The sequence below is a fragment of the Beauveria bassiana genome, assembly GCF_000280675.1.
Source record: "Beauveria bassiana ARSEF 2860 unplaced genomic scaffold BBA_S00009, whole genome shotgun sequence".
NCBI lineage: Eukaryota > Fungi > Ascomycota > Sordariomycetes > Hypocreales > Cordycipitaceae > Beauveria > Beauveria bassiana.
In genome coordinates this window covers 691,795-711,512 of record NW_007930844.1, presented here as the reverse complement: position 1 = coordinate 711,512, position 19,718 = coordinate 691,795, and the positions used below count along the sequence as shown (strand labels likewise).

The 19,718-nt window shown below is 54.8% G+C and overlaps 7 protein-coding genes across 7 annotated transcripts; 4 read left to right on the top strand and 3 right to left on the bottom strand.

The window, feature by feature from the left end:
• Window positions 1-758: 758 nt before the first annotated feature.
• Window positions 759-1,545, top strand: BBA_04221 (mitochondrial export translocase Oxa2; the record flags this gene model as incomplete). Its single annotated transcript, XM_008599318.1, has 2 exons — window positions 759-1,478; window positions 1,537-1,545. The coding sequence occupies 2 exons, from the start codon at window positions 759-761 to the stop codon at window positions 1,543-1,545; spliced, it is 729 nt and encodes a 242-aa protein (XP_008597540.1).
• Window positions 1,546-1,914: 369 nt separating this feature from the next.
• On the bottom strand, window positions 1,915-2,763 carry BBA_04220 (SNARE domain-containing protein; the record flags this gene model as incomplete). The annotated part of the gene is made up of 2 exons (XM_008599317.1): window positions 1,915-2,430; window positions 2,488-2,763. 2 exons carry the CDS (start codon window positions 2,761-2,763, stop codon window positions 1,915-1,917), a joined length of 792 nt encoding a protein of 263 aa, XP_008597539.1.
• A 366-nt stretch (window positions 2,764-3,129) lies between these two features.
• BBA_04219 (nucleoporin protein Ndc1-Nup) lies at window positions 3,130-5,237 on the top strand (the record flags this gene model as incomplete). The annotated part of the gene is made up of 3 exons (XM_008599316.1): window positions 3,130-3,268; window positions 3,321-4,147; window positions 4,194-5,237. 3 exons carry the CDS (start codon window positions 3,130-3,132, stop codon window positions 5,235-5,237), a joined length of 2,010 nt encoding a protein of 669 aa, XP_008597538.1.
• Window positions 5,238-5,870: 633 nt separating this feature from the next.
• Window positions 5,871-7,235, top strand: BBA_04218 (sucrase/ferredoxin domain-containing protein; the record flags this gene model as incomplete). Its single annotated transcript, XM_008599315.1, has 1 exon — window positions 5,871-7,235. The coding sequence occupies one exon, from the start codon at window positions 5,871-5,873 to the stop codon at window positions 7,233-7,235; it is 1,365 nt and encodes a 454-aa protein (XP_008597537.1).
• A 1,052-nt stretch (window positions 7,236-8,287) lies between these two features.
• BBA_04217 (uncharacterized protein) lies at window positions 8,288-9,001 on the top strand (the record flags this gene model as incomplete). The annotated part of the gene is made up of 2 exons (XM_008599314.1): window positions 8,288-8,882; window positions 8,967-9,001. 2 exons carry the CDS (start codon window positions 8,288-8,290, stop codon window positions 8,999-9,001), a joined length of 630 nt encoding a protein of 209 aa, XP_008597536.1.
• Window positions 9,002-9,848: 847 nt separating this feature from the next.
• Window positions 9,849-11,750, bottom strand: BBA_04216 (HSF-type DNA-binding protein; the record flags this gene model as incomplete). Its single annotated transcript, XM_008599313.1, has 5 exons — window positions 9,849-10,648; window positions 10,734-11,147; window positions 11,204-11,271; window positions 11,340-11,438; window positions 11,512-11,750. 5 exons carry the CDS (start codon window positions 11,748-11,750, stop codon window positions 9,849-9,851), a joined length of 1,620 nt encoding a protein of 539 aa, XP_008597535.1.
• Window positions 11,751-16,261: 4,511 nt separating this feature from the next.
• On the bottom strand, window positions 16,262-18,979 carry BBA_04215 (WD domain-containing protein; the record flags this gene model as incomplete). The annotated part of the gene is made up of 2 exons (XM_008599312.1): window positions 16,262-17,041; window positions 17,099-18,979. 2 exons carry the CDS (start codon window positions 18,977-18,979, stop codon window positions 16,262-16,264), a joined length of 2,661 nt encoding a protein of 886 aa, XP_008597534.1.
• Between the last annotated feature and the right edge of the window lie 739 nt (window positions 18,980-19,718).

Sequence of the window (19,718 nt, the reverse complement as noted above, 5' to 3'; positions counted from 1 at the left end):
CGGGGCGAACGGCGCAGGAGGAAGATGACGATTAACGGTCGAGTTCGGAGCGGAAATTGATTGAGGATTCGTAGGAGCAAGGACGGAAATCGGAGCTTACTGGAAAAGCAGCAGAGAAAAAAAACGAGTTAAGTGGAATGCTGGGAACCATCGTCTGACAATAGGAAGGTAAAATGAAAGCGTGCAAGCTGGTAAAGCTGTTCAGATGAGCTCGAAACTTGGCAACTCGGACATTGTGGTCATTATCAGGTGTTAAAAAGGGTCGTGCGCCCCACTGCGTACCTAGATGGCAGCCTGCAGCGCCACAATGCGGATCGTACAGGGGCTTTTGGCGGCTTCTTGGTGTGTTCCAGGCCTCGAGGTGCAGGCAGCTGCAGGTACCGAGCTGTCCGCATGATGAAGGATACATATGCCTGCTATGTGTGCCAAATAATTTATTGCATATTCCTTCATGGTAGATGAGGATGAGAGGAAGTGATAGATTCGGAATTCTCAAGTGGTGTTGGTTGAGGCGAGTCTACTTCAGACCGCGAATTCAGCCTACGCACGCCCAAATCTAGGTAGCTAAGCTCTGGCCGGCGCTTGTGGCTGAGGCGGCTGGCCCGGTAGCGCCGACTGCTAACCCGCTGTAACAAAAAACAACCGACCTTCATCAACACCATCAGGTGAAAGTTTGCGACAACCACCAGACTCATCTCCCCACAACCCCGTGAGCAACGTCAACTCTCTTCACGTCGGTATCACGGGAATGGCTCACCATGTCACACATCCGGCGTCCCTTTAGCGGTCTTTTGTCACCCCGCCTCGTCACCTGCCGTCTCCGTCCCTCCATCTTATCGTCATCTCCGTGTCGGCAGCCGCATCGCCGCACCATTGTCAACGAGGCCCTCACGCCCCTCGTCGACTCCACCGCCCATGTTTTCACCTCGATCCACGCCGCTGGTGTGCCCTGGTACCTGACGATCCCGCTCGTCGCGCTCGGCATCAACGTCGCCGTGCGCCTGCCCATGCAGCTGTACATGCAGTCGCTTGACCGCCGCCGCAACGCCATCAAGCCCCTGCTCATCGCCTGGTCCAATCGCCACGCTAGCGCCCCGTGGAGTGGCCCGCCGGACCGCAAGAGTGTGTACGTCGCGCGGCAGACGGAAAAGTCGAGGAAGCGGCTGTATAAAGCCTGGGGCGTGCCGCTGTGGAAGCAGTTCATCCCGCTATCGTCGATGCTGCCGTTTGTCGTCGTCTCCGAGGCGCTGCGGCGGCTGTCCGGTGTCTCCATGTTCAACTCGGCCGCGGCGGTGGGCGCCAGCGAGGCCGTTGTCAACGCGCCGGGGACCGTCGTGGATCTGTCCCTGCACACCGGCGGCTGCTTATGGTTTACGGATCTCGTGGCCGCCGATGCTGTTCTAGGCCTGCCGCTCATCTGCTCTGGTCTTCTGGCCGCCAATCTCCTCAGCCGTATGACTGTCGAGCAATGGAGAAACGTACTCATCGATCGGCCGTCGCACGAAACCTCCACGCAACGGCTATTGAGGGGCCTAGTACGAATAAGCGTTTTCTTGCCACTCTTTCCGCTTTGCGTAACACACCTACCTGCATCAGTTTTTCTTTACTGGGCTTCGAATTTTGCTTTCCAGCTCGTCAACGTCAACTTGGTAAGGAAGATACTTCCAGAAAAAGACAAGCTTTTAAACTGGAAACCCATTCGACCCAAGATCATCTCATACGTCAGAAGACCGCGTCTCGATGCATCTCGAAAAGACCGTGTATAGTAAAAAAAAAATGTATAATTAGATAGACTCTGACTGACTGGCAGTCGGAAATGATACCAAGACTCCAAACTCCAGCGCACGCAAATAGCAACATGCATTACACACCCCGATATCCGATATATCTCATACAATGCTCTGGTTTTCGTTATCAACCCAGGAAGATAGCCAGTAGGACAATGGTCAAAATGACGCCGAGAATCAGCAACAGACAGAAGCTCTTGTTACGGGCCGCCTTTTGGTATCGCGCCGCCTGACGGTTCTCAATGTCCGCCTGTCGAGTGTCGTCGCGGACGTTTTCAACATTGTCCACAATCGTGTTGAGCGACTCGCCCTGCTCGCTGACAATGTGCGCCACCTGCCGAAAAAGCACGTTCAAGTCGCCCACGCCCTGCTCAATGTTGCGAATCTCCTCTTCGCGCTCGATGATCAGCGCCTCCTGGAAATCCACCTCATCCTGGTCCGCCACCTCGATGAACTCTTGGCGCTGTAGCTGCTCCAGAGGGGCACCGTCGTCGCCGGCAGCCTCACCGCCGTCCTGCACGGCCCTAGCCGCCGAGACCGAGGCCCGTTCCTTGTCGAGCGCTTTGCGCTGCAGACCCTGGAATTCCTGTAGGGCCGCCTGGAAGTCGCTCGATATTTTGGTCTGTTCGTATTTTTGCTGCTTCTGGACGAATAGTCAGTAATGTTGGTTTGGTCAGCACACCAGTGCGAGTCGACGTACCGAGAGGTCCTCCCAGGACTGAAACTTCTTGACGCCTTCGCCAATGTCGCGGCATATTTCGCGCGTTTTCTCCATCGTGTTGTGCACACGCTCCCGCAAGCGCGGTGTGTCCTTCTTCGTGCCGAGAACAGTCAAGTCATTTGAGAGCTTGCGATTATTGGTGAGCAGCGTTTGGAGCTTGCCCTTGAGCTCCGACTGCAGATCTCGGAATGCAGGGTCATCGCTGTAGCCGCCAGACCTGCCGGCCTCCATGCTTGAAAGGCGATCGTACGACATTTCTCAATTCGAAACCAACTCCTCGATATTGGGGTATTGTGCGTGCAGAAAATCAGTAGAATCCAGGGTCTGTAGATGTAGGTTTCAAAGTGGTGCCTGGATGACGCCGAAGGGTCACTACGTAACACCAGCTGCCAAGAGCCAATGAGGACTGGGTCTGCCCCCACTAAATGCTCCAGAGCCACCATCGAACGCTATCAGCACGTGATCCTTGCTGTCTGGTCTTGGAGCTTAGCGCGTCTCTGGTTACCACCAACTTTTTGTTAGTGTCTTGTTGACTTTTGGCGTTCAAGAAGTTCGCTGTTTGCCATCCTGACTTCTGCACCCATTGCACATTTCCAGCCTATCAGGCGATGCGACGTGGAAATGGCAGCCGCTGTGGTCCGACGAGCTCCTTACAAGGACACATTACAGCCAGCTCTTCATAGACGATTTGCTGCGACGGCGACGCTGCTGCTTGCTGTGGCCTATATCGAAGCTCTCGCCCTAGCTTCCTGGACTTCCTGTGCGGCACACATCACATCAAACACCCAAACACCGGTCTAACTATTCTCTAGTTCTTTGGTCTTGGTTTCCTCTAGGTCCCACCGGCATTCGTACTGCCATCATTTTCACCAGCGGACTTGCGATTCTTGTCCTGCGCATCGCTCACTATCATGTTGGCGTCAGGACCGAGTCGGGCGCGCAGACCCTCAAGGCTTTGCTTTTTCGACTTCAAACCTACGAGACTTTCTTCTGGTACGCCATATCTAGCACACTTTTTTGCCCGGTCTATCTTTGGTCTCTCAACGACAGCGCGGGCCTGCGATGGATTACCTACTTCAGCGGCGACCGCGCGCGACTCAACGAGCGACCCATCTTCCTTGCTTGCTATTTCGGCACCTGCGCCGTGATGCAAACGATTGTACACTATCAATCCGACATCGATAGGCTAGTTGTGGCGTCGGAGCCCAAAGCGGAAGATGTCAAGCCTAAGACTAGTGGATTTCTCACTGGATCGCCCAAGAAGATTATGCAGCAGTTTCCTACTTTGTTTGCAGGATGCATCAAGCAGGCGACATTCTCGCTTGTCATGGCCATTGTCTTGTACTATGCGCTATTCCGGTCGTTCACCTGGTCTTGGGCCCTGATGCTGTTCCGTCCCTTCTACAACCTGCCTCGCACCAATATTGTACCCAACAGCTGGCCTACTGATTTGTTCCTCATGGTTCGATGTGTCTGGGCCGGTGCACTTCTCAATGCCATCTGGGCTGCAGGCAACACTGGGTTCTCCATCCTCATGGCCAAAGCTCCTCTCAAAAATGGAAAGCCTTTCACCACAGAATCCAAGGATCCGAATGGCAGCCTTCTAAACGGACTAAAGAGCAAGAAAGACTCCATACAGGTATGCGCTAATAAGCTATGAGTAACGACAGTACTGACTGCCATAGTGCTTCGCCATGTGGGAGCTTGCAATTATTGCGCGCGATTTTGATGCCCAACGAAAGGCCATTTACGCTGACATCGACCGCAAAGACGGCCCCATGTGGTCACAAGTCTATTTGATTTGCATGACAGTGATAAGGAGTATCGAAGAGCGTGTTGATGCGTACGGCAAACCTATACTTCCTGCTGTACCTGTCACTGCACCAGAAGTGTCAAAGCAGCGCGGTTCTGCACCCCTCAGGCAGGATGAAATTTTCACAAAAGGCAATGTATCCCGCGGTGGTGTCGATAAGGCATGGGATCAGTTTGCGCGCTCGCCTGGCTCTTCACCTATAGCTGAGCTTAGCCCAATCGCCAAAAAGACTTGGAGGCAGACACGCGACCGCATGCTTACCAAAGAGCAGCAGGAGGCTGTCTCAAAAGAGAGTATACAATCATACATTGACCAGGCCGCCTCTCGCTTGCTCAAGCTGGAGTGGATCAGCAGCATTTTTCGTCGAGATTTCGGCACAGAATTTGCTGCTGTTGTCCTGGGTCAGCCATATGCGGAGCCTACGGTATATATTCACGCCACGCAAGCCCTGTGCCAGCTTGCTATTCACAGTCTGGCAGAGGACCAATATGGCAACGTTCACCGTGATGTACCGAGCATCATCCGCACGCTGACGGCCATCATCAAGAAGGTGGAAGCCCTCAAGACACAGTTTCCCATTCACTGGACAGACTCATCAAGATGCCGAGAGAGCCCCGAAGTTGATCAGGTCCTCGACGCCATGCGCCTTGGTCTGGAGCAGGTCGTCGCCAAGTTTGAACCCTTTAGTGGCGACCTCAGACTCACTCTGACGGATCTTCGTCTTGCTAAGGAGGCCATGACGAAGTCGCAGCCAGCCTCAGAGCCAGAAGCTGTCAAAGAGACCAAGGAATCTAAAGATGCGCGCGCGAAGCGGACAGACTTGTCCAAGTCGAGGCCGATTACGCAAAAAAAGGCAGAGCCGGCAGTCAGGCAACGATTAGATCAACGCAGACCGGAAATGCAGCAGGCTCGGTGAGGCGTCTGCGTACAGTGGAGATGAACACGAAAGAACAATGTAAAATCTAGTTAGATGCATGAATGATACCGGAATAAGGGTTTGGTGTATGGGTGTATTAATAGCAGCTTGGTATAATTGACGTTACTAGCCCAAATCAGCAATTTGCTTGTGAGTGCACGGGGTGACAGGGAACTACGATAGACCAGCGATCGCACCAAGCTTTTGAGCTTGCCCTTTCCTTCATTGTCCTTTTTTCCCCCATTTTTTGTCATTCCTCAAAGACATAGATGTCTTGCACATGCCCCAAGTAGCTTCATCCCCTTAGAAGGACCAGAGGCCGCAAGCGTGCTGCTAATTACACCAGAGACACGGGCCAGGCCGAGGCCCACTATGTTCAACCACCTCAGCTGCTGGCTGGCCTGCCTTTAATTAGGCTTCGCTCACAACGCCCCCCCCGTCACGGACTGTCACCACACACGCAGTTCGATGCGTTTATACTCTTCTTGCATTCTTTTTTTGTCTTTGTTAGACGACCAAGTTGCCAACTAGCTTCGCTATGCGGCCACCAGCGACATTACCCGCCGCGAGCTAGGAATCAACGAGTGCGCGCATCCAATCATCTTAGCTCCTCTTCACAGCAGCCTGCCCGCCATGCAGCGACGGCGCATCTTCCAGCGGATCCTGTACCGCTCCGTCTACATCCTCTTCTACCTTATCCTCATCGGACTACTTCTCATCACACCCGGAGACGTCATCCAACGCTCTGTCGGCAACCACGAGCGGTACAACATCATCGTCCTGGCGCTCGTCTACGCCGCGACGCTGCTCATCGTCGGCTTTGTCTACGCCACTCGCCTCTACATGAATAAAACGGCGCTCGCCGCCATTCCGAAATTGTGGATCCCAATTGATAGAGGCGACGTTAAAGAGCGCGTGTATAAGATGATATGCGCGGGGCTGAACCGCAGCGCAGCCGTGGCGTTCTTGTCGAGGCCGAGGGACAGGTCGCTGGCCGACGAGACGTCGTCGCGCGAGAATCTCTTTGCTCAGCCGACCTTGCCGATCAAGACGGCGAGGACGGTCGGCCTCGAGCTCGGGGTCGTGCTGCCGGCCAGAGGCACCAACTGGGCGGATATTGAGCAGCCTGGGTGGTCGTCGCCCAACTCGCCGGACCTGCCTAACCTGCAGTACAGCACCGTGCTGGCGGAGCTGCCGAATTTGATTGAGGCCAAGGCACTCACGTTGGCGCCGAGGGCGATGCTGGGCGCAGAGCAACAGCCGGCGCTGGATCAGGACATGGTGGCGCTGCTACAGCGCGACCCGACCATGAGCTTGCGAACCTACCTGGATACCCTCGCGGAGCTCGGCGTGCTCGACACGGATGAGCAGACGACCGACTTTCTCACACAATACGAATACGCGCGCTTCTCGACGCGGCCGCTGACCAACAGCGAGTTCCGCAGCCTTATGCACCTCTTTGCCGAGCTCTTGCGCACAATGCGCGCCCCCAACCTCGGCGACGCCACGCCCACCGCCCAAAGACGGCCACCTGAGAGCGCCCACGACAGCGACGCGCCGCTCGGGTCGCGCCCGACGACGACGCCACCACGCAGCCGCAGTACGTCCCGGTCGATTCGCAGCGACGCCAGCAGCGGCATGGTGGCGCCCGGCGCCGGCGGGGGAGGACGGCTACCCCTATTTCGGCGAAACTCGTCGTTTCATGCCTGGAGCCAGTACGCCACGGCGCCCAATACGCCGGGGAGTCGCCGCACAGGGGCCGAGAGCGGAGTGCTCCGGCGCACGAGCAGCAGCAGCAGCAGCAGTGTCGCCACGACGACGGGGCACGGCACGTCGAAAAGGCTGAAGCAGGGTCCGCTGCTAACGCAACAGCGCTCGAGTACGAGTCTGCGGTCGAGTGTTTCGGAGAGCTCCCAATCGGTGATCCGGCTGGCGACGAGGGAGGATGCGTCGGCGCTGCCATACGTGTTGTCGCTGCGCCCGACCATGGATCAGTAACGGAACCGGAACCGGAACCGGAACCGGAAACTTGATAATATGATAATACTAAACACAGCCGGCATTGCTTGGGGAACCTTGACTGGTTTTTCTAAGCAGCACGGATTACACGACATTGTACATTACAGGGAACGAAAAGTGTGCATATTTTTGAACGAGTTGCATGATATATAGTGTATAATTTGGGTATATATATCAACATTGCTTCATGGCGTGCTGTTGCCAGCCGCACTATTCTCTCAGACTTTGTTTTGCGATGCAGCAAGCATAACCGTGAGCATTGCGCCACGGACCGTCCGCTTCTTGTGACTTGGCAGCGAGAAGGAGTGTCAATAGACGTGTTGCAGAGTTTCGCTGCCAAGAGCGTTGTGTGCATTGTCTCTAGAGCTATAGGGTTGCATAAAATATCTTGAGGATTGGAAGATGATATCTTTTTCGCATGTAGCGTCTGTAGAGGTCATGCAGAACAGTGAAGCAATCTTAAATCATTGTAAGCAAGTCAAATGAACTGTGTTTCAAGTAGCCATTGTTTGAAAAAAAATTTGGAAGAAACGTTTTTACAGACAGGAAAGACTTCGTAGGCCCCATTCCAAGAAAAGTCCTTGGCAAGTGAAGCCAGCATGTTCTACCCTGCAGCAATGAAGCATTATGAATATGACCATACTGTGACTTCTGCCCCGTTCGAATGGTACTAAAATGCATGCGATATGGTTTTGCATGGAAAACAGTGAATTCCCTTTTATATGGGCAATATACAATCTCATATTGAATAGATGGGGTCTTTGTGACGTCAAAGGGCGCTTACGAATGGCCGCTTATTAGCCCACCCTTGCACATCTCCAACTTTTTTTCCACTTCTCCAACCCGTGACTTCAACTCTTTCCTTCTTCGTCTCCAAAGTGCCACTCTTCTCACATATTCATCGCTTTGTGCCGCCCATATTCTGCATTACGATCTTTAATCAATTTCAACATAATAATTGGCCGCATTTGGACCCCTAGAGCCCCGCGCATCCGAGCGCATCCCCCCTCCCGCCGGCACACGAACGAACCATGGCACCCGACGCCCTTCCCTCGGCCGCCAGCTACAGCGCCGTGTCTAACCGCATCTCGATGCTCTTCGCCAGCCAATCCTCTATCCTAAAAACCCTCAACACACCGTCTTCTAAACGCCCAATCTCATCAAAACCCAGCGCCACCACCACCTCAGTCCACCAAAAGACACAAGCCGAACTCGACGACGACGCGCTCTTTGCAAACAAGCACCCTCTAATCAACGAGGGCGTCGGCTACGTGGCCCCTGCAGCCAACACCGCCGAGACGAAGGCGGATCGGGAGCTACGAGGACGCATGCTCGGCAGCAGGGCCCAGCAAAGCGCCGCGGCGGCAGAGAGGGAAAAGTGGGCGAGGAAGAAGAAGAAGAAGATGGAGGAGGAGAGCGAGGATGAGGAGGAGCTGGGGAGGAGCGCGCTGGGAAAGAGGAAACGGCGGCGGGGGGAGGAGAAAAAGCGGGAGGAGGAGGAGGAAAAGGAGGAGAGCAAGGTGAAAGAGGAGAAGGGAGGGGATGATGATGTGCTGGTGGCGAAGGCAGAGGCAGAGGTAGAGGCAGAGACGCAGGCGGTGGTGGAGGAAGCGCCACAGCCAGCGGGTACGACGAAGAAGCGAAAGAGGAATAAGAAGAAAAAGAACAATAGCAAAACACAAGCAAGTTGATACCCAACCATGATAATAGAGCAAGAGATTGATCGTATTGATGTGTTGATTTAAAAGAGACGTGTCATAAGGTAATTAGTTCATTTGAGGCTGGGTATATTCCATCGAGAAACAGAGCAACACAGAGCTCATCCAGCGCAGCTCCTGTAAATAGTAGCAGTTGTAAGATTGAAGAAAGAAAAACAGAATATTGGTGTACATGGTTTCCAACCACAATAGTTTGCGTTCCAAGTGACTTGTCGCACGTAATTCGCCTATTCGCCCCCGTAACTCCAGCCAACAATTCGCCTGCAATCAAAAATGCGCCTGCAAGCTTCCGGCATCATGTCGTCTCTCAGTACTGTGCAATATCAATACCTGTATAAAAATGCAACAAACAGACCGCCAACATGTCTCGTGGCAGGCTCCTATGCCCGCAGTTCGAGAAAATCCTCGTTGGACCTACTCCTTTTCGGTAACCCGAACAATGTAAAATAGAAAATGATCAAGATCGCGCGCCATGCCGGCTCCAGGCTAAGGAATAACAATAATTTCAAGGTAGGATCAGGCCAGTTCAGCCGAATCTGGCTCTCAGGTGTATAAAATGATTCGCCGCCCGCGTCGAGCGAATGAATATTCCACAAGATTAAGCCCTTTGCAGTCGGGTTCTGTCAATCAAAGCTATCCTGTTCATGCTTCAGTATAGTCGACATTACTAGTCGCACAGGGATATGCTTTAGTGTTCGACATTGACAATTGCATATGAACGTGCTTCGATGTACGAGATGACAGATGCATCGGGATGTGTTAGATGCAATAAAACTCCCCAATTATGATTGCGAAACAGAATCGACATGTTGCACACGTGTAAAATGATGATGCGATTACATCGAAAAGATGACTTAGTTGTGCGACGAGTGCGTTACTGCATGCGCTTTCGTTTTCGATCTTCGTCGAGGCGCATGTCGTCATCTTCGTCGGATCTATTCTCGGTATTGCTAGGGTTAAGAATGTGCGCCATACTGCCTCGTCTGGTAGCGGGTGCTGACGAGTCCTTAAATGGTGGTCCCCTGCCGTCACGACTGCTGGTGGAGTTCCATCCCCAACCAGCGAATGCGTCGTGGCCGTTACTTACGCCATTGGCAGAGGGCGGGGGAGGAGTCGTGGGACGTGAGCGTGGGTGCGCGTGCGAGGCACCTTGCAAAGAGTAGGCCGACAGCGACTCACGAATGCGCTGGTCCTCGACAGGAACTCGATTGGGCGACGAGGGCCAGGGTGCAGAAGGCGGGTTGGACGAGGGGTAAGGCGCTGCACCAGTCTGCCACCCGTGGGCGCGAATATCGGCGGCTGTATGTCGACGGCCCATGCCCATACCGGGTGGATCGTTGACAGAGAGTAGATGAGGTGCGGGCGGTGGCGGCGGCGCTGCATTGCGAAGCGGTGAAGACTGATTAGGGCTGCTGCCTCCAATGGATCCGAAACGGCGACTGCTGGTTGTGAGATTGGACGAGACTAGTGGGCGGTAGGATGGTTGGGCTCGCAACTGGGTTATGCCTGGTGCGGTACGACGGCTGTCGTCTTGTGGCAATTGTCTCGGCGAGACTGGTGCATTGTCCACATTGCCGAGATAGGATCTGGGTACAGAATAGGGCGGCTCGGGCGGCTCTTCAAAGGTGCGCACAAATTCGGCCTGCCGTTGCAAATCAGATTGTAGAGCCACCACTATTTTCAGTTTGTCAGTGTCGGAAGTGCGAGGCAGAGGCTGCGACAAGATCGCATAATTTATAGTGGTTACATTTAAACATACCATCGCGGTGAGTAGGACTGTCGGCTGGAATCAAGGATAGTAAAATGCGCGATATGTCCTGATTAAACTGCAACAGGCGAGATAAAGTATCCAATGAAGCTTGATTGCGGAGCTGCAGATAATGCGACTGCTCCTCGCTTCTGTGTAACCTGTTACTCATGTCATAGATGCTATGCTCGAGATGGGCAAGCCTGGCGTCTGTGCTCTCGGGAGGCAGTTGAACAGGTTCGGCCGGGGTGCCTGGCTGCGAGGAAGTGGCCTTGACGTATGTGTTTTCTTTGGGACCGAGCTGCTTGCTGGCGCGACGCTTAATCTCGCGCAAGCCGGCAATGTCGCCGCGCTTGAAGTTGCCATTGCCGTGCTTGAATTCCCAGAGTGTAGTATCGGGATTCCCAGTGTGGAAAACGTCTCGCTCTGTTCTGGATTAGGATTGTGGTGGGGGACGAGACGATTGCGGGATTGTGTCATACCTTTGTGGAAGCCATACATGTTTAGTTGGCGCACAAAAGATGAGATATTGGTGTGCTTAAAGTATTGGCTAAGACAGGTTAGACGAGAGGTCGCGAAGCTGCAGTGGCACTGGAAGCTGGCTGAAGGGGTTCTTACGAGAGAACTTTGGAAAAGTCGGCAGTGGGTGACATGACGAAGCTTTCGGCGGTGGCGGACCATGATATTAGATGCTGGATCTGCGAGTCCTCGAGCATGCTGCAGAGGTTAGTGGGTTGACAGAACGCGGGGGTAGACGGGTGAGCAGGGCAGAGGGAGAAAGGGAGCATACTTGTAGAGCTTATGAATAAAGGCTGTCTGAACAATTTTGGGCTGCTGGGCGGCGCCTGCGGCTGACGGCGGAGGAGCAGGCATGGAAGCGGAAGAGGACGAGGCGTCGTGGGGAGGAGAGTGGTTGGCGCGACCATTTAGCTTGGAGTCGTAGTCATTGTGGCTTGAAGGCGAGGTATTGGTGGCAGGCGGCGTATGGGCGGGTGAAACGTCCATGGCGTCGCCGGAGGAGGAAGGCATGGCGGCGGACGAGGGTGGAAGTGGAATAACTCGAGAGACAAGGCGATCGCGAGGCCGGTCTGGCGGTAAAGACGAAGTGTAGTGGCCTTCAGTTGCCGTGGCCATTGGCACTGGAGAGAGAAAAAATGGTCAAGTGTCAGCTTACGGAGACGACAAGCATTGGCAGCGGGGAAGGGGGGCCGGCGGCAGGGGCGCGGACGAGGGCCGCGATGCAGGAACCAGAAGGAGAAAAAAAAGGGAACACTCGTCCGAGGCAGAAATGGAGATGCGGTTGCGGGAGGGTGGAGGACGGAGATGTGTGCGCGCGATGGGCGGTGATGGTGAGGCGTGGTGTTTGCACTAACCTCATGTCGCTTGCGACGAGCGACGACGGGGTGAGCGAGATGCGCGCAAGAGTAACCGAGAGGCGACGACGGCGGGTCCGGGGAGATGAGTGAGCGAGTTGGAGAGCGGCGTATGGTGGGTTGGTAAAGGATGGTAAATAAAGATGTTGAAAGGCGAAGATGGTGGATGTGCAGGCCGGAGGCAAAAGGCAAAAGGCTCGGTGGGCGTTGGAGCGGTTTGCGCGAGAATGAAGGATGGCAGGTTGAAGTGGGTGGTGACTGGTGGAAGAGGTTTGGTAGGTACCGTGGCAAGTGATACCTACCTACCTAGGTAGGTAGAGCAGGCGAGTAAGGTACATGTGCATGTACCTACGTATCTACTGTAAATCTTTTTGTGTGTATGTGTCGGTACCTTACGGAGTACATGAAGGTTGCAGCTAGTTTAAAGTGGCACTGGCAAGCAAGCAAGCAAGCAGGCAAAAAGGGACCCAAAGGTAGGTAGGTACCTTTGTTTGCTGTTTGGCTGTCTGAGGCAACTGTCCAGCTATTTGCCTACCTCACTACCTAGACAAACGCGACTGCTGCAGGCAATGCGAGCTGAAGGTTCGGCTGTTTGAACTTTGGAGCCAAGTACTCAGACAACGTGGTGACTAGGTACTTAGCTTCTTGTAAGCAACTTGAGCAACAAGGGAGCTGAATGTGGTTCGAGCCGCCAAACATTTCCTTTTCCTATACTAGCCAAGTGTTTTTCTTAATGATTAGTCTGAATGTCGATCTGCAGTACTGGCCAGCAGCTAGGTACTAAGTAATGAGTGAGCCGTGACTGCAGCATCCGTTACCGATGGCCAGCTGCCCCCATCTGCTTTTGAGATCAACACGGGGCGATTGGTTCCGAGGGCGATAGAGTTGTCTGGGCTGTCTGGGCTGTCTGGGAGGGCTGAGCCGTATTCGTAGTGCTAACTCAGACTGTAGAGCATACGCCGAGGTCCCTGAACCGGCTCGATACCCTTTGCGGCTTCTACCACGGACGGCACTCCCTACTGTATAGCCTGTGCGCTGTGGCGCGGAACCAGCAAAACCTTTTGAACCTACTTATTATGAGCCAACGTACGGATTAACCAGGCCACTGTTCCGTCAAGGGATATCCCAAGAACGCCTCGACGGGGCTCACTCGGTCGTCTGTGGCCGGGCGGGGATCCCCCTACTGGCAATTCCGGCGCCCAGGCCTCGCCGTCTCTGCGAGCTGTCCCGTCTGTGCTACAATCTACCACCAAGTAGCCATTTTTCGGCTTTTGCCAGTCACCCCTGCTCGGCTAGCCGTCGCGAAAGAAGGAAGCAAAAAAAGGTAAAAAAGGAAAACGAAAAAAAAAAAAAAAAAAGGAAAAAAGCCAAGATTAAAACGTGCGAAGCCGCCCCTTCACAACCTCATGCTTTATTAGTGCAGGTACACGCACAAACATCAGATGCATGTCTGACATTCAACACGCCGACTCCTAGGTAGTTACCATCGCAGCCCTTAAATGTCCGAATGCACCCTTGCGCATCAACGCATAGACTTTTCCAATCTCTGCACCGGCACCAATGTCTCGCGGAACCCTGCCTCTAGCCTCTTTCCTAAGTAGTTCTGTTCTCAGTTCTGGTTCGTCTTCCCGAGTCTCCTTTCCCTTGTCCCCGTAGCGCCTCAAGGTACATAGGTACCCTTGTCCATGTGCTGTGGGAACTGCAGGTACCCATACCATCCCATGCCATCACTACTCAGGCCGGACAAGCACTTTCGGACCTTACCAGAGATGGTTTTTGATAAATAGCTTCCAAATAATCTAGAATACTAATATGAAGCATCACTTTTTTTGGCATTCAAAACTACTGGTACATGGAAAAAGAGGCACCCGTAAGCGTACAAGTCCAAATCTGTTCTCTCCCCTAGGTACACGCAGTGTCTCATGTTCGGTTACTGCCAACCGGCCCCTGCAACCCCCCCCCCCCCTTCCGGCATCTGCTTCTGCTGACTGATGGATGATGCGTGCAAATCTGGGCCTTCTTTGCAGCAACTACCTACGAACAACGGCATTCACATCATCATCACCATCACCGAGCATATAGCATCAATCAACCATCATCTGAAACACCGCCTATCCGACCTTGTGTTTTATTTGACACATGATCCATCGGACGTCTTGACCAACACCTACTAACTACTTTTTCGTCCTTATATCCTCTTTATTACTTGCTCCATCGCAAACCGCGAACACCCACCGCCATCCCCGCCAACCCCCCAAATACTAACCCCCTTCACTAAGACGACCAACCTTTGTTCCACGGCTTTTTCGAATCGCTTCCCGTTGTCGATCCCATGACGCTTGCACACATACAAGGTCAATAGCCATTGGCACTCGCACGTGCCGCACCATCTCGCATCTTCAACGCCTCGACGGTTACATTTGCTCGGCTGAAAGAACCCACACTGCTTAACCCCTTCGAAGCATTGCGTCGTAACCGTTTCTTTTCCTGCACATCAAGGCACAGCGAAATAATGCCCACCAACGAAACAATTCGTGGACCTAGGTATTTCTCGGTGGAGACTACGAAACACGCTGCCGCTCACTGACTACCTACCAAATACGGATACTTGCTGGACTCTTCATGGCTCACCTCCGGCCGATTCACTTTGCGACGTTGAACTGGTTCTTGTCCCCCACTTGTCTCGTCTGCGTCACCCGACGAAAATGGAAGGCTGCTTCCCGCACTTCACCGTACAACTTGTCTCGGCCTTCAATATACTTACAGCCAAACGACGAGTGGAAATTGCAGAGCACATGCATGTGACACTAGCACATGAATGTGACACTGATGTCACCACGTCGTGTTTGCCCGTACCCTTGCCGTCCCTAGATTTTCGCTTTGCGCTGTCCTTCGCATTGGTCAGGCCGTGCTTTGCGCTGCTGCATCGCTGCTTTGTCCAGTGACTGCAATGGCCAGCCAGCTTCAATCAGCATCCCAAGTCCGCAGAAACGGACATGACGCCCACTTGCTCATGTACAGTTTTTATAGGCTCGAAGCTACCTACTCATCCGCCTTGACGCTACCTCGCTGCCTGGCAGCCTCACTTAATATTTTGCCATGCCGCAGGGGATGACTTTGGGTGCACTGCGCCATGCCGCTAGAACAGACTAGATCTGCGCCATGCAGCTTGCGATGCGCGCGACCATGCCCGCAATCAGCTTATTAGGCCAAGATCTGTCAGCCCGTCCAAACTCTCCGCCCTGCCACACAGTCGGCTCACGCAGACGCGCTCCTTTTCGAGCCCAGCCGAGCCAAGGGATGCCCCTCGCTCATGCAGTAACACGTGAAATGCTCACTCACAACAAGCTGAGGCGCTCTGCTTACCGACGGCTAATCTGCAACGCCCACCAAAACACTCAAGATGCTACAGATTCCCATCAAGCCCAAACACAAACGACTCCGTGGGCCCAGTTTCCATCTGCAGGCACAAGTTTGCTACAGATGAGCAACGTGCCAGACCGACCCAGCTTCAGTGCATCATATCCCTGGGTCACCTCTTGTTTCGAGCAGCCGTGTTCAAGACTCCTTTGAGCCGGCCGCGGCCCGTTGGCCATGGCTCTCCCCACACCCATTCGTTGACCTGCCCGTAACACGGCAGGGCGACGTTTTACATGACCCTTCTGCATGAACATGCCCGGCTTTTGCGCGCACACCGCCGCTCGCAAATACGCGCGAGGTAATTTCTCGGCACCAATCTTTTCATGTTTGGGTATGCCGGAGCAGAGTCAACTCGCACAACAAGCGTGTGCCTTGGCCGTGCGGGGTTCGCAAGTGCAAAATGCCAGCTGAAAGAAGCTCCCCGCTGTGCTGCGTGTACTACGAAGTACAGCGACGGAGCTAAGCAATCCTTGGCACGGCGAAGCGAGAACTATTCGTACAAAACCCAGAAAGCGCACATGTTGAACCCTACCAAGTAGTACCTGCAACCATCCGCGCCAAGGCATTATCGCAATGAACCAACGGACGCATCGACTGAATAGAGACTTTGTCATAATTCATGTTGCGCGCATAACAAATGCAGAGACGACTTGGACGCCTGAGCTTCTATCAAATCACCTATGCAAACCCATCGATGGCATTAAAATCCCCAGTACACGTAATATCAGATGCATGTAAGCGCAACCCTTAGAAGAAGTCGTCGTCCTCCCCTGCCACCCTCCTCTCGCCCACCTCGCGAATCTTGTCCCCCAGGATCGCGCGCCCGTACCGCTCCGCCACCTTGCCCGCCGCCTCGACCATGCGCCCAGTGCGGTCGCGCATCAGCCGCACAATCTCCAGCGCCCGCATTCCCCGCTCTTCGCCCTCGCGGCACTCGACCGCCAGCAGCTGCAGCAGCGTCTTGTCCATCTCCAGCTCCAGCCGCGCCAGCACGCTGCGCTGCGCGTGCCCGCCCGTTGTCGCGTCCAACACGTCCTGCGCTTGCGCGGCCTGCACGCCCCGTAGCACAAACGCCTGCTCGAGCTTCTTGGTCTCTGACAATTCCTCCACAACATCCTCGTCACCATCGTCGTCATTGTTGTTGTTGTCGTCGCCTTCTTGCATTTCTTCGTCTGAAGCATCTTCTTCCACCTCAATGCCGAGATCCTCACCGTCTTCGTGGAGCTGCTTCTTCTTCTTTTTGGACTTGGCTTCCTTGATCTTGGGCGGCGAGGTCAGAGGAATGGAAAAGTCAAACTCGGACAGTAGCGGACGGGGAAAGTATGGGTACTTGTCGCCGCCCTTGAGGATGATGCAGTGGAATTTGTCGTCGGCCACGGCAATGGGAAAATACGTCTCATGCTTGCGGCCAGAGGCAAGGCGAGGCAGCAGCCGCGTGTCAAGGAGAGGCACCCAGCAGGCGCGAGAGGGCTGGCGCCAGTGCAGCAGCGTCAGCAGCGTGCCCGTAGAGTCATATATACAGGGGTCCTAGGCCACTGTCAGTAAGGCAACATCTATGTGAGGAAGCGACGGGAATATACGTACGCCATTGTCGGAGAAAAAGACGCTCTTCAATGTCGCGCCGGGTGGCAGCGCGAGCGTGTCTTCATTCTGACAGATTTCGTCGCGCTTGACATTTTCAATCGTGTACAGCAGCCGCGCCGCCCCGTCCGGCCCGATCGGCCCGTTGCCTACCGTCAGCACGTAATCGCGCCAGCTGGCGCACGTCACCGTCGGCGTGCTCTTGGGACGGTACACGCGGTACGGCACGCCAAACAGCGTGTACACGCGCACGTAGCTGGCGTCGGTCGTCACCGTGACGAACGAGTCGCTCAGCGACATGGCCGTGATGGTCTCGCCGCGCGGCAGCTCGGTGCGCCAGTCCAGGCGCTGGGTCCAGCTCTCGTGCGGCCGGTAGTAGATGCATGCGGGCTGGTCGTCGCCGCGCGGCGGGCACGCAAAGAGCGACCCGCGGTCGTTGAGGCACGCCTTGTCGTAGCGAAACGTGTCGGTGAAGTGGAAATCCCGCTGCAGCTCGTGGTCGTAGAACTCGACAGTGACGGTGTGGTGCGCATCCTGGTCAATCGTCCAAACGAAGCCGACCAGGTTCAGGCACAGGTATTTGCGGTTGCCCTGCCACGGCGTAGAGCCCGGCTGGAAGGACTCGTGATAGGTGGGCTCGGGCAGGTGTCTGCGCTTGCGCGAGCGGCCGTTGTACGTGTCGTCGTCACCCTCGCGGCCTCGCTTGAGGAAGCCCGGCGCGTAGCCCGCATTGTCGTCGTCGACTACAAAGTCGTCGTCGTCTGCGTTGCCGAAGCCGTCACCGGCACGGAGAAACGAGTCCAAGCTGCCCAAGGAGTCGCGCCGGCGGCGCGTAGGCAAATCATGAGCCTTTTGACCGTTGAAAACGGGCAGTGCCTGCCTGTTGCCGGAAATCTCGGATAGCGGATCGTGAATAAAAGGCGCGGGCTGCGGGTTGAGCTTGAGAAGCGGCGCAAACTGGTCGCTGAGAAAGTCGGGGTAAATGTACACCTCGCCATCTGTTGTCGTAAAGGAGAGAATGTTCTTTCTCGGGTGCCAGCACAGGTCGATGACGTTGGAAAAGTTGTAGCGCTGAAGCACAGCCTGTGTCTTGGTGTCCCACACGAGAATCTTGCCGTCTTTGGCCGCCGACGCAAGCATGGCGCCGTTGGGCGACCACGCGAGCGCCGTGATGTCGCCCATGTGGCCGTTTTCGAAGCAGCGCTGCTTTTCCCAGTCATTTTTTGAAATGACCTGGATATCCCGCGTTGGCGTCGGCACCGCAAACGCCCTGCCGTCCGGGTGCCACGCCGCCTTGGAGCTCGCCGTGCCGTCGCTCTCGAGCGCGCCAATCACGCCGTCAATCTTGCGAATCAGCTCCGGCTCCTCCGCCGTCAACGAGTATATGTACACGATGCCGTCTGTGCCCGACACTGCAACGAGGCTGGCTTTTGGATCAAACGCGACGTGCCGCGCCGGCCGCCCGTGCTCGCGTAGGTGCCGCACCTGCGATATGTCCTGTGTATTCACAATCTTAACCGTCAGCTCGTCGCTCGTCACGGCGCACCATGTCCCCGCGCCAGGTGTGAGGGCGACGTCGCGGACCGGCAGCGACGTGCGCAGCAGGAATTTCTCAAACGAGGCCGTCTCTAGGGAAAAAAGGCTGACGGTGCCGTCCTCGGAGCCGACGACAAAGGAGGTTTTGCTGGCGGCGACGGCAATGTTTTGCTCCTGGCAGTCGTCAATGTTGGTGGGCTCGCCGTCGGAGCCCGTCGTGTAGAGGCGGATCGTGTTGTTGGAGCCGACGGTGACGAGCCGCGTGCCGTCGGGGGTATAGGCACAGCGTGTGGTTCCTTGGGTGTGTGCTGGGCGTGGCCGCGGCCGCGGGGCCAGCGTGGAGTCCATGATTGACTCTTGATGTGATTCGAAAAAGAGCGTGTCGCATCAATTTAAAAGAGGCCAACGTTGGTGGTTGTTGTTTGAACAGACAATATCAGGGTGTCCTGGAAAAGTGGTGTAGGCTCTACACGGAAGACGCGCCGCAGACGCGTCTCAATTAAAATGGCTGCCCAAACGGGTCATAGCAGTTGAGCCACTTGGTGCGACCCCGCCACGGTGGCTGGTGAATTTGCGCCACAACAGAACGTTAAGTGCTGCCTCGTGTACACTGTCAGAGAAGACGACGCCAGAAATAATTCTCAAGGCTCAGTAGTCAGTAATCACTCTCATAGGTTTACTTATGCAATTTTATTTTCCCGACTGCATATATCGGCATCTATCATGAAAAGGTAGCTTGATCAGCTATTCATGTACAGTGTGGCAGACCTTGGCACTTTCTTTCGTGCAAAACTAAGACCGAAAAGAAGGGAGCTGAGAGCCAAAATAGTCAAGGTAAGGTAGGTAGTCCATGGCAAGTTCCAAGTTTCACTGTGTTACAGTTCAGTTCGTAATATCTTCAAGGGAAGCACTTCACCACATGCCAGGCCCACAGCGCTGAAGCCGCCCCGCCACCCCGCCACAGGCGCCCAATCCCAGCGGTATCGAAGATGGAAGCCTGGCGAACTAAATAGGCATCCTTCAAATTACAAGCTTAAAAGGGGTACTGAGGCAACGAGTTGATACCGTCGCGTCTTTCCATTCAACT